The sequence below is a fragment of the Stegostoma tigrinum genome, chromosome 1, assembly GCF_030684315.1.
Source record: "Stegostoma tigrinum isolate sSteTig4 chromosome 1, sSteTig4.hap1, whole genome shotgun sequence".
Classification (NCBI taxonomy): Eukaryota; Metazoa; Chordata; class Chondrichthyes; order Orectolobiformes; family Stegostomatidae; genus Stegostoma; species Stegostoma tigrinum.
In genome coordinates, this window is record NC_081354.1 from 166867245 (window position 1) to 166883214 (window position 15970).

A 15970-nucleotide genomic window follows, 5' to 3' on the forward strand; every position below is an offset into this window, starting at 1 on the left:
TTGGGGATAATAGGTATGTGTGCTAGTGAAAGTGAAGGAATGGCAGTGTAGTTCCATGTCAGGATGATTTGAATGACAATGCCACTAGGGATGCAGTGGCTGCAGTTTTATCATACTTAATGGAGGCCTAAGATTGTTGCTGGATTCCAAGCTGGGGTGAGAGTGATGGCTGGAGGGGAGCCATGGAATTTCAGTTTCCAGGATAGAGTGTAATGGAATTTGGAGCAAAGGCAGAGGGTGACTCTCACTGGGCCCTTATCTTCCCCAAAGCTTTGTTCCTCTGTCAGCGTCCTTGGGGAAAAAGAAGCCTAGAAGCAATCCCGTATGGGTTGTTGCGAGGTTAATGACAGTAGTTGTGGAATTAAACCCTTAAGAAAGTTTGAATTGTCCAATGACAATTCCTAGTTGATGGCTAGGTCGCAAGGACTTCCATTAGGATGGAGTTAAAAATATGTTTGTCTTTTCCTGCCACTGTCCTGCTTTATTAAATGACTTCCCGGCACCAAATTTGCCAAGGGAGAGAGCATAACGTTCTGTCCAATGTATTTTGAGGGAAAATTGAAATACTATTAGCATTATTATTATTCAGTTGAGGAGCAAATCATTTAAAACCATTTTTGATGTGCAGGACAATTAGTTTGGATGTCTCGCAGTGGACTTAGAAGCAATTGTTCCAGTTGAAAATTGGTTATAGCAGGAGGCTCATAGATAGATGCAAAAATGCTGTGTCCTCCAGGCATCCATGAAGAACATAGAACATAGAGCATTACAGCACAGTACAGGCCCTTTGGCCCTCAAGTTGGTGAAGGTCAAACAACTCTTGGAAGTCCCCAATGATTCAGATTGCATGAGACTACAATCATGATCAGTGCTGAAGGACTGCAGATTTTTGGCTTTGTAATAATCTGTGTCACAAAATCAATGAGAAAGCACTAGTATTTGCCATGTGGGATCTGTGGAAAATCTGAGCTTTTCATCAATCATGACAGATGATTCAAAATCTTAGGACCATTTTTTTTGGTACGTGAGGTGTAATGAAAAACAAATGTGAATGAATAATTGACCAGTGGAGTGTAAAACAGTGTAATTTTTCCTGCCCATGAAGTACTTCTGAACATAATAAACAGGCCAAATCTGACCCCACCAATTACTGCCCATCAGTGAACTCTCAAACTTCAGGAAAGTCATGGAAGGTGTCATTGACAGTGATACTGAGCCATTGACAGTGATACTGAGCAGCACTTGATTAGCAATAATCTGATCATTGATACTCAGTTTAGGTTGTGCTTGGCCCTCTCAGCTCCTGACCTCATTATAGCCTTGGTCTAAACATTGAAAAAAAATCTGAAATCCAGAAGTAAGGTGAGAGTGACTGTCCTCGACATAAAGGCTGCATATGACTAGCTGTGGCATCAAGGACCTTTAGCAAAACTGAAGTCATTGGGAATCAGGGAAAACTCTCTGCTGATCGAAGTCGTAACTGGCACTAAAAAAGATGGTTGTGGTGGTTGCAGATCAATCATCTGAACTCCATGATATCTTTACTGGAGTTCCTTAGGTTAGTTGTCTTCAACTTCAGCTGCCTCATCAATGACCTTTCCTCCATCGAAAGGTCAGAATGGGACATTCTTTTAATACTGTACAGTATGTAGCACCATTCGTGATTCTTCAGAAACTGAAGAATTCCTGTCCATTTTCAACAAGATCTTGAGCTGAAAAATGACAAGTAACATTCATGCCACACAAGTATTTCAATGATCATTTCCAGCAAGAGAGAATTTAATCATCATCTCTTGACATTCAGTATTAACACCATCACTGAGTACCCCACTGATAACATCCTGCGGTTACATGGGGCAAGAAACTCAACTGCGTCAGTCATATATGTACCTTGGCTACAAATGCAGTCAACGTGTTTGGAATCCTTGAACCTCCTCTTTCCCGAAAGCCTGTTTACCATATTCAAGACACAAATCAGATATGTGATGGAATACTGTCCACTTACCCTGATCAATGTAACTCCAACAACATTCAAGAAGCTTGATGTCACTTGGTACAAAACAGCCCGGTTAATTGGCTTCGTTTGCACAAGTATTTCACTCCTCTCTCACTACTGATGCTCAGTAGCAGCAAAGTACATCACTCACAAGATGCACTTCAGAAATTCACACAGGAACCTTAGACAGCACCTTCCAAACACACAACCACATCTGGAAGGACACGGGCAGCAGATTTATGGGAATACCACCACCTGCAAGGCCCTCCCCAAGTCATACTTCATCCAGCATTGGAAAAAAGAAATCACTGCTCCTTTAATGTCGCTTGTTCAAAATCTTGGAATTTCCTCCATAACTGCATTGAGGTTTACCAACACCAAATGGATTGCAGTAGTTCAAAAAGGTAGCTCGTTGTCATTTTCTCAAGGGCAGCTACGGATGGGCAATAAATGTTGGCCAGTGACTCGCCCACATCCTGTGAATGCATAATTTTTTTAAAAAGTTAAGACATTTGATTTGTTAGGTGAGACTGAATGCCTCCATCTACTCCTACACTCACGTCTCTGGATGCATAGAAATTATGATTTTAGAAAGGAAACAACAGTTTATTCAGTGCAAAAATATGTCAGATACTGGTGGCATGGAGAGGCATCAGGCTGTCTTGTTTTTTACAGATTAATTTTGAGCCAGTCATTCACAGAAGGGTCATGGCGCAGAAGAGGGCCATTCAGCTCATGGTGCCGGCACCTAGTGCACACTGTGACTTAATGCCATTTCTCTGTTCTTCACACACCCTTGCATATTCTTTCTATTTAACAATCATCTAATGCCTTTCCAAATGCCTCAGTTGAACCTGCCTCCACTGCATTTTCAGGCAGTGTGTTCCAAACTCAAATCACTCACGTGAAAAAGCTTTTATCACTTTTTAAAAAAATCACGTTAACTCTGTGCCTTCTCATTCTTGATCCTTCTGTGAGTGGGAGCAGTTTCTCCCTATCTGATTAAACCTACCCCTCTTGGTATTGAAAACTTCAATCAGATCTCGTCTCAGCCTTCTTCGCTCTGAGGAGAACACACCTAATCTGTCATGAAAAAAAGAAGTGTGGATATTGAGATCTGAAAAAATACAAAAGCTGTAATTGCTGGGGAAACTCAACAGTTTCTGGCAGCATCTGTGGAGAGAAAACGGAGTTAACATTTCAAATCCTAAAGTTCTGAAAAGGATCACAGGACTTGACATATTAACTGCTTTCTGTTCACAGATGCTACCACAACTACATAGAACATTACAGCACAGTACAGGCCCTTTGGCCCTCAATGTTGTGCCGACCTGTCATACCGATCTCAAGCCCATCTAACCTACACTATTCCATGTAGTTGCTGAGTTTCTCCAGAAATTTCTGGGTTTTGTTCTTCCCACTCTATCCTTATAACTTAATTTTCTTGTCCATGGAGCCATTCTTTTAGAACATAGACCAGTACAGCACAGTATAGGCCCTTCGGCCCACAATGTTGTGCTGAACTATAATCCTACTCTAAGATCAAACTAATCTGCATACCCTACATTTTACTATCATCCATGTACCTGTTCAAGAGTCCCTTAAATGTGCCAACTACCGCCACTGGCAGCGCATTCCACACACCCACCGCGCTCTGTGTAAAGACGTACCTCTAACATTTCCTCTATACCTTTCTCCAATTATCTTAAAATTATGTCCCCTCGTAATAGTCATTTCTGCCCTGGGAAAAAGTCTCTAGTTATCCACTCCATGCCTCTCATCATCTTGTACACCTCTATCAAGTCATCTCTCATCCTTCTTCGCTCCAATAAGAAAAACACTAGCTCCCTCAACCTTTCCTCATAAGACCTGCCCTCCATTCCAGGTAGTATCCTGGTAAACCTCCTCTGCACCCTCTCTAAAGCTTCCATCTCCTTCCTATAATGAGGTGACCAGAACTGAACACAATATTCCAAGTGTGGTCTTACCAGGGTTTTATAGAACTGCAGCATAACCTCGCAGCTCTTAAACTCAAATCCCCTGCCAATGAAAGCCAACACACCAAATGACTTTTTAACAACCCTATCAACCTGAGTGGCAGCTTTGAGGGATTTATGGACGTGAACCCCCAAGATCCCTCAGTTCCTTCACACTGTCAAGAATCCTGTCATTAACCCTGTATTCTGCATTCAGTTTCAACCTTCCAAGATGAATCACTTCACACTTTTGAGTTGAATTCCATCTGCAACTTCTTTGCCCAGCCCTGCATCCTATCAATGTTCCGTTGCAACCTTCAACAACCCTCCATGTTGCCCACACCTCCACCAACCTTTGTGTCATCAGCAGACTCACTAACCTACCCTTTCACTTCCTCGTCCAAGTCATTTATAAGGATCACAAAGAGCAGAGGTCCCAGAACAGATCCCTGTGGAACACCTCTTCTCTGCTCTCTCAATAGCATTGCAATAGTATGGCATGCAGAACTGTACACAGACTCCAAGTGCAGTTTGACAAGTATCTGATTCATATTGACATAACCCCCTTGTTCTTGTGCTGTATTAATGAAACTCAGAATATTTGTATTTTATTAACTGCTTCTCTACCTCCTGTAATAGTGACCCTTCGTCCTGTTGTTCAATGCTGGTCATTAAACACCTGCCCACTGTGATCCTCTTTTCCAGCTCTTGGCCTGTTATAGGATTGTCAGAGTGTGGAAACAGGCCATTCAGTCCAACAAGTCCACACCGACCCTTCGAAGAGCATCCCCCCCAAACCAATTCCCCAACCCTATCCCTCCATTTCCTGTGGCTAATGCACCTAACCTACATATGTCTGAACACAGCAGGCCAAGCGGCATCTTAGGAGCAAGAACGCTGACGTTTCGGACCTAGACCCTCCTTCAGAAATGGGAGAGGGGCAGAGGGTTCTGAAATAAATAGGGAGAGAGGGGGAGGGCGAATCGAAGATGTATAAAAGAGAAGATAGGTGGAGAGGAGACAGACAAGTTAAAGGGGTGGGGATGGAGCCAGTAAAGGTGAGTGTAAGTGGGGAGGTAGGGAGGAGATAGGTCAGTCCAGGGAGGACGGACAGGTCAACGGGGCAGGATGAGTTTAGTAGGAAGGAAATGAGGGTGCGGCTTGAGGTGGGAGGAGGGTATAGATGAGAGGAAGAACAGGTTAGGGAAGCGGGGATGAGCTGGGCTGGTTTTGGGATGCGGTAGGGGGAGGGAAGATTTTGAAGCTTGTGAAATCCACATTGGTACCATTGGGCTGCAGGGTTCCCAAGTGGAATATGCTTTGCTGTTCCTGCAACCTTCAGGTGGCATCGTTGTGGCACTGCAGGAGGCCGAGGATGGACATGTCGTCTGAGGAATGGGAGAGGGAGTTGAAATGGTGGGCGACTGGGAGGTGCAGTTGTTTATTGCGGAGCGAGCGTAGGTGTTCTGCAAAGCGGTCCCCAAGCCTGTGCTTGGTTACACCTTGTTATCTTTACATAGATAAGCTGCAGAGATGGGCTGAGAGGTGGCAAATGGAGTTTAATGTGAAAAAGTGAGAGGTGATCACTTTGGAAGGCATAACAGGAACACAGAGTACTGGGCTAATGGTAAGATTCTTGGTAGTGTGGATGAGCAGAGAGATCTCGGTGTCCATGTACATAGATTCCTGAAAGTTGCCACCCAGGTAAATGGGGTTGTTAAGAAGATGTATGGTGTGTTAGGTTTTATTGGTAGAGGGATTGAGCTTCGGAGCCATGAGGTCATGTTGCAGCTGTACAAAACTCTGGTGCGGCCGCACTTGGAGCATTGCGTACAGTTCTTGTCACTGCATTGTAGGAAGGACGTGGAAGAATTGGAAAGGCTACAGAGGAGATTTACCAGGATGTTGCCTGGTACGGAGGGAAAGTCTTATGAGGAAAGGCTGAGGGACTTGAGGCTGCTTTTGTTAGAGAGAAGAACGTGAAGAGGTGACCTAATAAAGACATACAAGATGATCAGAGGATTAGCTAGTGTGGACAGTGTGAGCCTTTTTCCTCGGATGGTGATGGCTAGTATGGGAGGACGTAGCTTTAAATTGAGGGGTGATAGATATAGGACAGATGTCAGAGGTAGGTTCTTTACTCAGAGAGTGGTAAGGACATGGAATGCCCTGCCTGCAACAGTAATAGACTCGCCAAGTTCAAGGGCATTTAAATGGTTATTGGATAAACATATGGATGATAATGGAATAGTGTTGGTTAGATGGGCTTCAGTTTGGTTTCACAGGTCAGCACAACATCAAGGGCCGAAGGGCCTGGACTACACTATAATGTTCTTTGTTCTATCTCGGATTCTTCAGCATCTGCAGTTCCTATCATCCCTGAACACTATGGGCAATTTAGCATTGCTAATCCACCTAACTTGTACATCTTTGGTCTGTGGGAGGAAACAGGAGCCCCCAGCAGAAACCCACACAAAACACGCAAACTCACATAGACAGTCATCTGAGGATGGATTTGAACCCAGGTCCCTGACGCTGTGAGGCAGCATTGCTAACCACTGTGCCACTTGCATGTCTTGTAACCATTTACTCAACCTGTTCAGTCACGTTACGGTACACTTCTGGAGGAGCTGAGACCTAGGCCTTCTAGGACACTACCACCAGGTCGGAATACTACCACTGCAGCACATGAGCCCCTCACCTATAACCTTGTATGATATGATATTTCAGGTGTTCATCTAAGTACTTCTTAAATGTTGTGATTGTTCCTGCCTTTATCGCCCTTTTAGGAAGTGAGTTCCAGATACCCACCACACTCAGGTCGAAATGTTTCTTTTCCTTAAAATCTCCTCGAAAGCTCCGATACCTAAAATCTATGATTCATTATTATTGATTCCTCTACTACTATTTCTTCCTATCCACCCAATCTATGCCCCTCATAATTTTGCAGATCTCAGTCAGGACCTCTCTCAGCCTTCCCTGCTCAAAGGAAAACAACCCTATCATTCTAGGCTCTCTTCATTGCTGAAACACTCCAAAGCCCAGCAACATCCCAGTGAATATTCTCTGTATCATCCTTCCTGCAGTGTGATGATTCGAACTGAATGCAGTAACTGTGCACTAATTAAGTAAATAAGCTGTAGCTTAACTAAGATATTATGCAGCTCCATCATAATCTCTTTGCTGTTGTATTCATTCCCTTGACTAATAAAGGCAAATATTCCTTATTAGATTAGATTCCCTACAGTGTGGAAACAGGCCCTTCGGCCCAACAAGTCCACACCGCCCCTTGAAGCATCCCATCCAGATCCATCCCCCTACAACCCACACACCCCTAAACACTACGGGCAATTTAGCATGGCCAATCCACCTTGCCTGCACATCTTTTGGACTGTGGGAGGAAACCGGAGCACCCGGAGAAAACCCACGCAGACATCGGGAGAATGTGCCAACTCCACACAGACAGTCACCCGAGGCTGGAATCGAACCTGGGTCCCTGGTGCTGTGAGGCTGCAGTGCTAACCATTGATCCACCATGCTGCCCCCAAAGATTACGTCTTCACCACTTTATTTACCTTTCCTGCTGCCTTAAAAGATCTGTTGATATACATATCAAGGCCCTTCAGATCCTCTGTACATCCCTGGGTTCCACCATTCAATGTTTCACCGTTCATACCTCTTGCCTTATTAATCCTCCCAAAATGCATTGCCTTCACTTTTCAGGGTTAAATTCTATTTAAAATCTCACCTATGTCTTTCAAATGTTTCTTGCCACTGATGTTAGACTCACTGATCTGTAGTACTCTGGCTTATCCCTTCCACCTTTCGTGAATATTTATGCCAAAGCATAACAGGTCAGCTTGGCTGTCTTCTGGTCCTTTCCGTCATCTGTCCTGCCATCTTGAATGAACCGTACACTTATATAGCCAGGTCTCTGTTTCTGCACCCACTTTGGAATTTTGCCCTTATTTTGTATAGCTGGTGCATGTTCTTCCTACCAAAATGCCTTATCTCATACTTTTCTGCCTTGTACTTCATCTGCCATGGATTTGCCCACTCCACAAATACGTTATTGCCCTTTTGGAGTTGTACACTTTCTTCCTTTCATGTTACCATGCTTCCAAGTTTTGTATCATCTACAAATTTTGAAATTGTCTCCTGCACACCAAGGTCTGAATCATTGGGATATAACAGAAAAAAAGGTTCTGAGTATGCTCCCTGAGTAACACCATTACAAACCTTTATCTAGCCCAACAATTATCATTGGCCATTACTCTACTTCCTATTACTCAGTGGATTTTGCATCCACGTAGCTATTGTCCATTTTATTATATGGCCTATAGATTTTCTCACAAGTCTCTTGGTATGGTATTGTGTCAAATGCTTTTTAAAAGTCCATATAGACCACATCAATCTATTACCCTCATTGAGCCTTTATGTTATATCCTCAAGAAAGCTCCAAGTCAGTTAACATAATTTCCCTTTTGGAAATGCATGTTGGTTCTTCCTAATCAACTCGCCTTTTTCCATTTGACTGCTACTTTTATCCCAAATTATAGTTTCTAAAAGCTTCCTCACCTGTGAAGTAAAACTGACTGGTCTTAATTATTGGGCGAATTCTTACAACCTGTTTTGAACACTGGCATGATGTGTGCCATTTTGCAATATTCTGACACTTCCTCATGTCCACGGATGACTGAAAGATTAAGGACAGTGCCCATGAAATCTCCATTTTCACTTCTTTCAATGTCTTTGGCTACATCTGATCCAGTCCTGGAGCCTTGTCAGCTTTAAGTACCAACAGTCTATCCGACACTTCCTCCTTATCAATTTTGAGCTCTTTGAATAAAAACGATTTCTCCTTTGTTTCAGCCTCCGTCACACTCAGGCAAAGCCTCCCTCACGTTGATTGAATGGTAAAGGCATTGCCATGAACTGCAGGAGGGGTTGCCTTTTTCCACAGCCCTTTCCTCATTTAACAAGGGACAATGTGAGGACATATTTCTTGTCCCTGTCTGAATATATGTAGCCTTGGGCATGCAAGCCTCACCAACAACTGTAAATTAGTTCCTGGTGTAATTGTTTTTGCATTCTGGATTATTCTGTAAATGTCCAATAGAAGAATCACATCTAAAGCTGGACGCTATGTTTTGAGTTTTGCATGCATAGGCTTGTTGAGTACAGTATGCTGCTCATTGCGCACACTTAAAGGGAAGTATTATTTGGTCTGGTCTGTCAGTTGTTTCAACATCTGGCTGACAAACCTGGCAACATGCTGAAACTACAACTTAAATATTGCATTGAGATACCAGGGTATAGAGCTGGATGAACACAGCAGGCCAAGCAGCGTCAGAGGAGCAGGAAGGCTGACGTTTCAGGCCTAGATCCTTCTTCAGAAATGGGGGAGGGGAACGGGGTTCTGATAAAAATAGGGACAGAGGGGGAGGCGGATAGAAGATGGATAGAGGAGAAGATTGGTGGAGAGGAGACAGACAGTCAAAGAGGCAGGGATGGAGCCACTAAAGGTGAGTGTAGGTGGGGAGTTAGGGAGGAGATAGGTCAGTCCAGGGAGGAAGGACAGGTTAGGGAGGCAGGGATAAGCTGGGCTGGTTTTGGGAAGCGGTAGGGGGTGGGAAGGGGAGGGCAGATTTTGAAGCTTCAAAATCTCCCCTCCCCCTACCACTTCCCAAAACCAGCCTAGCTTGTCCCCGCCTCCCTAACCTGTCCTTCCTCCCACCTATCCCCTCTTCCCACCTCAAGCCGCACCTCCATTTCCTACCTACTAACCTCATCCTGCCCCCTTGTCCGTCCTCCCTGGACTGACCTATCTCCTCCCTAACTCCCCACCAACACTCACCTTTACTTACACTCACCTTTACTGGCTCCATCCCCGCCTCTGACCTCCCTGTCTCTTCTCCACCTATCTTTTCCTCTGCCTATCTTCTATCCACCTCCCTCTCTCTCCCTATTTATTTCAAAACCCCCTTCCCCTCCTCCATTTCTGAAGAAGGGTCTAGGCCCGAAACATCAGCCTTCCTGCCCTTCTGATGCTGCTTGGCCTGCAGTGTTCATCCAGCTCTGCACCTTGGTATCTCATATTCTCCAGCATCTGCAGTTCCTGCTATCTCTTAAATATTGCATTTCCCATTTGTGTAGTAGGCATAATGTCTTTTTGACAAGATGATGGAATCTTGTTTATGGAGATTACCTCTTGTGTGATTTCCAGACAAGAGCTAGGTAAGGTATGAAATAGATGAGGGCCCTTCAGAACCAAAAATGGTGGCCTCATTTTCTTTGATGAGTTTGCATGATGTATAGCAAGTGATGATTTGATCAGGTTAGCCAGCCGTTATTGTGCTGGATAATCTTGAAGTGCAATAGAAATTCCAACGTTTTATTGGCCATTGAATGTAGGATTGTGTACATTTTGTACTACTAAGTAATTAAATATATATACTTTTTTATCATTTCAGCATGCAAAATTGAAAGCATATGTGCAGCATATCACCCAGAGAAAAGAACAATTTCAATGGTAAGAAGTTCTTTGTCTCTGTTGCTATGTTTTGCAACTATAAGTATTTTAGGAGTTTTGAAACAGTTATTGCATGTAGTAAACAGCTGACTGATGCTGACAACATTGACATTATATGGTCATCCAGAGTTACCCCCACTGCAGCATTTCCAAAGTTGAGGGATCATTGTTTGCACCACCTGACACAATGAACAAACTTTTATTGCTGCTATTGTTACCTACTCCTTATATGTACTACAACTGACTATGATCAAAGAATTATACAGTAAGAAAACTTCGGCCCATGATGTCTGTACCACTAAAACTACACTAAAGCTACATAAATCCTATTTACTAGCCCTAGACCCTTAGCCTTGAATGTTATGACAATGTCACAGGGGAGGCACTGGCCTCGTGGTATTGTCGCTGGACTGTTAATCCAGGGACCTGGATAATGTTCTGGTGACCTGGGTTTGAATCTTGCCATTGCAAATGGTGAAATTTGAATTCAATAAGTATCTGGAATTAAGAATTTAATGATGACTGTGAATTGATTGTTGGGGAAAAACCCATCTGGTTCACTAATGTTCTTTAGCAAAAGGAAACTGCCATCCTTAACTGGTCTGGCCGATGTGTGACTCCAGACCCACAGCAATGTGGTTGAAGCTTGACTGCCTTCTGGGCAATGAATGCAGCCTAGCCAGCAATGTTGTCATCCCATGAATGGATACAGTTCTACCTCATTATGCTTATTCCTGGCGATATACATAACTGTTTCTCAGGTTGCAGTGGTGAGACTGGAGTACTGTGTACAGTATATAAGTGTCCTTTTCAAGGGAGGATGTTAATGCTTTGGAAGCAGTTCAGAGAAGATTTACTAAACTAATACATGGAATGGACTTAGGAAAGGTTTGATGGGCTAGGCTTGTACCAGGGCTGGAATTTAGAAGAGTAAGAGATGACTTGATTGAAACATATCAGATCCTGAGGGGTCTTGGCATGGTGGATGTGGAAAAAATGTTTCCACTTATGAGTAAGCTAGAAGTAGAGGTCAATATAAGTGTTGCCAATTTAAAACAAGGTTGTGAGGAATTTCTTCCTCATATAGTATCTCAAAAATTTTCAACATTTTCCCTGGAAGCAGTGGAAGCAGTCCTTGAATATATTTAAGGCAGAGGTAGGTAGATTATTGATAAGCAAGGAGCTGCAGGATTATTATGGTTAGATGGGAATATGGAGTAATCAGATCAAAATTATCTTATTGAATCATGGAGCAGACTCAATTAGTTGAGCAGCCTCCTCTAGTTTTGAATTCACATGTTTGTACATAGCTGTTTAAAGGCCCAATGTTAGTGGTTAGAAGTTCTTTTTTGTTCAGAATTGTTATTGTTGTAGATTGTATTGTATGTTAAATGTAAAATTATAGAAAATTGACATGCTAACTCCTAAAATACCACCTAAATGGCATACATTTCAACAGAATTTGTAGTTCTGTGTATGTCTTAGAAAATGTGAGTGTAAAGCTTAGGTCTAAAGAATTTTACTGTGTTGGGTGAGACCACTCAGCCTATATGCTATCCTTCATTTCCTCTAAGCTGCACTCTTATGTTCCGTGCATGCTGTCACATTGACTTCGGTTTTGGAAGTTGATGCTGTGCACTTACCTCGGTGGTTCACACACTGCAAAAGTTGATGATAAGGAGTATTGGTGCTATCCATTTGTTTCCCTGGGTGAATTCTTATCACCTTTCTCTTTTTGAAATTGCAATATATTTCCTTTCCCATTATCTCTGATACTATTTTAAGCTCTCTGTAGTGTCATGACCACGCGGGACATGCCTTTGGAATGATCTGGGAGCTGCAAATTTGTATAACTTCAGTCCTCTTTAGTATTTGAAGTGTCCCAAGGGTTAACTTTATTCTTAATGTCTCCCTTTGTGATGGATTAATACCTTCCTTTTAAAATATTACCTTGTACTCTTATTTCTGCCACTGTTTGCGGAAGGCATTCAGAATTTAAACAGTTCTCTGTAGTAAGATAATAAAATGTGAGGCTGGATGAACACAGCAGGCCAAGCAGCATCTCAGGAGCACAAAAGCTGACGTTTCGCATCAGATGGTCTAGGCCCGAAACGTCAGCTTTTGTGCTCCTGAGATGCTGCTTGGCCTGCTGTGTTCATCCAGCCTCACATTTTATTATCTTGGAATTCTCCAGCATCTGCAGTTCCCATTATCTCTGATACTATTTTAAGCTCTCTGTAGTGTCATGATCACACGAGACATACCTTTGGAATGATCTGGGAGCTGCAAATTTGTATAACTTCAGTCCTCTTTAGTATTTGAAGTGTGCCAATTTAAAAGTAACCAGTCTTAAAACTTTAGTCTTAAACAAAATCAAAGGTTAGCTTATTACACAACAACAGCTTAAATTTATAAAACATAATAGTTGGTAGGATAAGGGCAAAGAGACTAAAAGTAGGGAAGGATAAAAGTTCCTTGAAAGGTAAGCACAAGACGAATCTGTTGTGTTGCAGATTTGGCTTGCTTGCAGACTTCCTTTTCTGAGGCGAAAGGGTTGAAAACATTAATTCAGGAGTTGCAATGGCTTCTGTTGTTGAATAGTTGGAGGTAGTTTATTCAGAATGAGAGAGGAGATTTTTGGGGACAACGAAAGCTCCTTTATTTGCAGCACTATGAATTGTAACCTATAGCAGTCTGGTTCACTGTAGCAGTACCTTAGATGATTTGCTTCCCTCCACTTCCGTATTAAGGCACCTCTTCCTTTCTAATGGTGTCTCTCAGACTTCTTCTTAGAGTTCACAACAGCCTACCTTATTACAACTAAGGCAAAAGGCCTGCTATATCTGATGAATCTTTGTTCAATGAGAGTTATACTGGAATTTCTGGTTGTGCTTCTTCAACCTGCTGGCCTGTCAGAAGCTTTGAATTCTTACATATTTGGAAACACCCATTGTGTAGCCCAAGGGTTAACTTTATTCTTAATGTCTCCCTTTGTGATGGATTAATACCTAAATTTGTTTTTAGGCTGCAGTAAATCATCATGTGTCGTAGGATTCAGGAAGAATTCATTGGGCCCTACATCTGTTTTATAAAAGATTGGCCTTCTTTACGAAATGCATACTTGAATTATACAGTTGACAACAGATGTAAAACAGAAATGGTGGTTTAGTGGCAAGATTATTGGACGAGTAATCCAGAAAACCAGTCTAATGTTCTGGGGATATAGTTTTGAACCCCATATGTGGCAAAAGTTTAAATTTGAATTTAATGAAAATGTCTTGAATTTAAGAAAGAAACGCTAGATTAATGACTTAGTAATCGTGACCACTATTAATTGTCATAAAAACGCATCTGCTTCAATAATGTCTTTAGGGGAGGAAATCTGCCACTCATACTTGGTCTGACCTATATGTGACTCCAGACCCATAGAGTTGTGGGATGGATCTGAACAGTGTGGAATCAGAAGCAAGCAGCTCCACAATTTACTTTAATGGACCGTAGTTTATTAATTAGCTGAAGATTGTTTGACTGAGAATCTTCAGCAATGATATCCTATGGCAGTGATGATTTGCTTCTGACACTAAAACCATGAATGGGGTATTTCTTGAGACTGAGAGTGGAGGAGAGCATGAAAGATTGTTGGTAGTGGTTCAAGTTTTCCTGCATGATATTTTTTATGGAATCTGGGCACACCACATTTTTGCCCATCCCTAGTTGCCCTTGAGAAGGAGGTGGTGAGCTGCCTTCTTGAATTGCTCCATGTGCTACAAATTGACCTGCAATGCCCTTAGGAAGGGAATTTCAGGATGTTGACTCAGCGACCATGAAGAAACAGTGATTTATTTCCAGGTCAGGATGGTGAGAGACTTGGAGGAGAAGTTGCAGGTGGTGGTATTCCAATGCATCTCCTGCCATTGTCCTTCTAGTTGGAAGGTGCTGTCGTAGGACCTTTGGTGAATTTTTGCAGTGCATTTTATATCTAACATACACTGCTGCTACTGAGCGTTGATGTTGAGGGAGTGAATGCTTGTAGATGTGCTGCCAATCAAGCGGGATGCTCTGTCACGTATGGTCAAGCTTCTTGAATGTTGTTAGAGCTGCATTCATCTAAGCAAGTGAGTAGCATTCCATTACATTCTTGACTTGTGCTTTGTGGATAGGCTTTGGGAGTCAGATATGAGTTACTTGCTGCAGTTTTCCTAGCCTTTGATCTTTTATAGCCACTGTGTTTATGTGGCAAGTCCAGTTGAGCTTCTTGTCAATAGCTTCCACCAGCATGTTGATATTAGGGGTTCAGTCATGATAATGCATTGAATATCAATAGATGGTGGTTAGATCGTCTCTCGTTGAAGATGGTCACTACCAGCCATTTGTGTGACTTGAATGTTACTTGCCATTTGTCAGCCAAAGCCTGGATATTGTTCAGACCTTGTTGCATTTAAACACGGATTGCTTCAGTAGCTGTGGAGTCATGAATTGTGCAGAAGATTGTGCAATCAGAGGCAAACATTCCCACTTCTGACCTTATGATGAAGGAAAGTACATTGATGAAGCAGCTGAAGATGGTTGGGCCTAAGACAATACTCTGAAGAACGCCTGCAATGACGTCCTTGACCTGAGATGATTGACCTCCAACAATCACAACCATCTTCCTGTGTGCCAGGTATGACTCCAAGCAGTGGAGGGTTTGCACCTGATACACATTGATTCCAGTTTTGCAAGGGCTCCTTGATGCTACACTTGGTCAAATGCAGCCTTGATGTCAAGATCTGTCACTCTCAACACACCTCTGGAATTCAGCTTTTTTGTCCAGGTTTCAACCAAGGCTGTGATGAGATCAGGAGCTGAGCGGCCCTGGTTGAAGCCAAACTGGGCATCACTGAGCAGGCTATTGCTGAGCAGGTGCTACTTGATAACACCTTCGATGACACCTTCCATCACTTTGCTGATGACTAAGAGTAGATTGATGGGGTGATAATTGGCAAGTTGGATTTTCCCTGCTTTTTATGTATAGGATATACCTGGACAATTTTCCTAACTATTGGGTAGATGCCAATGTTGTGACTGTACTGGAACAATTTAGCCAAGGGAACAGCAAGTTCTGGAGCACAAGCCTTCAGTACTATTGCTGGAATGTTGTCAGGGCCCATAGTTTTTGCTGTATCCAGTGACTCCAGCCATTTCTTGACATCATATGGAGTGAGTTGAATTGGCTGAAACTGGTAACTATAATGCCAGGGTCCACTGGAGGAGGCCCAGATGGATCATTCACTTCATGCATTTGCTTATACATTGTTGACAATACTTTGGCCTTATCTTTTGCACTGATGTTTTGGGCTCCCCCATCATTGAGGATGGGTATATTCATAAAGCCTGCTCCTCCAACAGGTTGTTTATGGTCCACCAACATTCATGACTGGATGTGGCATGACTGCAGAGCTTAGATCTGATTCGTTGGTCATGAGA

The 15970-nt window shown here is 42.8% G+C and overlaps 1 protein-coding gene across 1 annotated transcript in view; it reads left to right on the forward strand.

The window, feature by feature from the left end:
* LOC125456273 (probable E3 SUMO-protein ligase RNF212) overlaps positions 1-15970 on the forward strand; it is a 150959-nt gene that overhangs the window by 32617 nt on the left and 102372 nt on the right. Inside the window, exon 4 of the mRNA XM_059651554.1 lies at positions 10446-10504. Coding sequence (XP_059507537.1) covers positions 10446-10504 — 59 coding nt within the window. The remainder of the gene's footprint in view (positions 1-10445; positions 10505-15970) is intronic.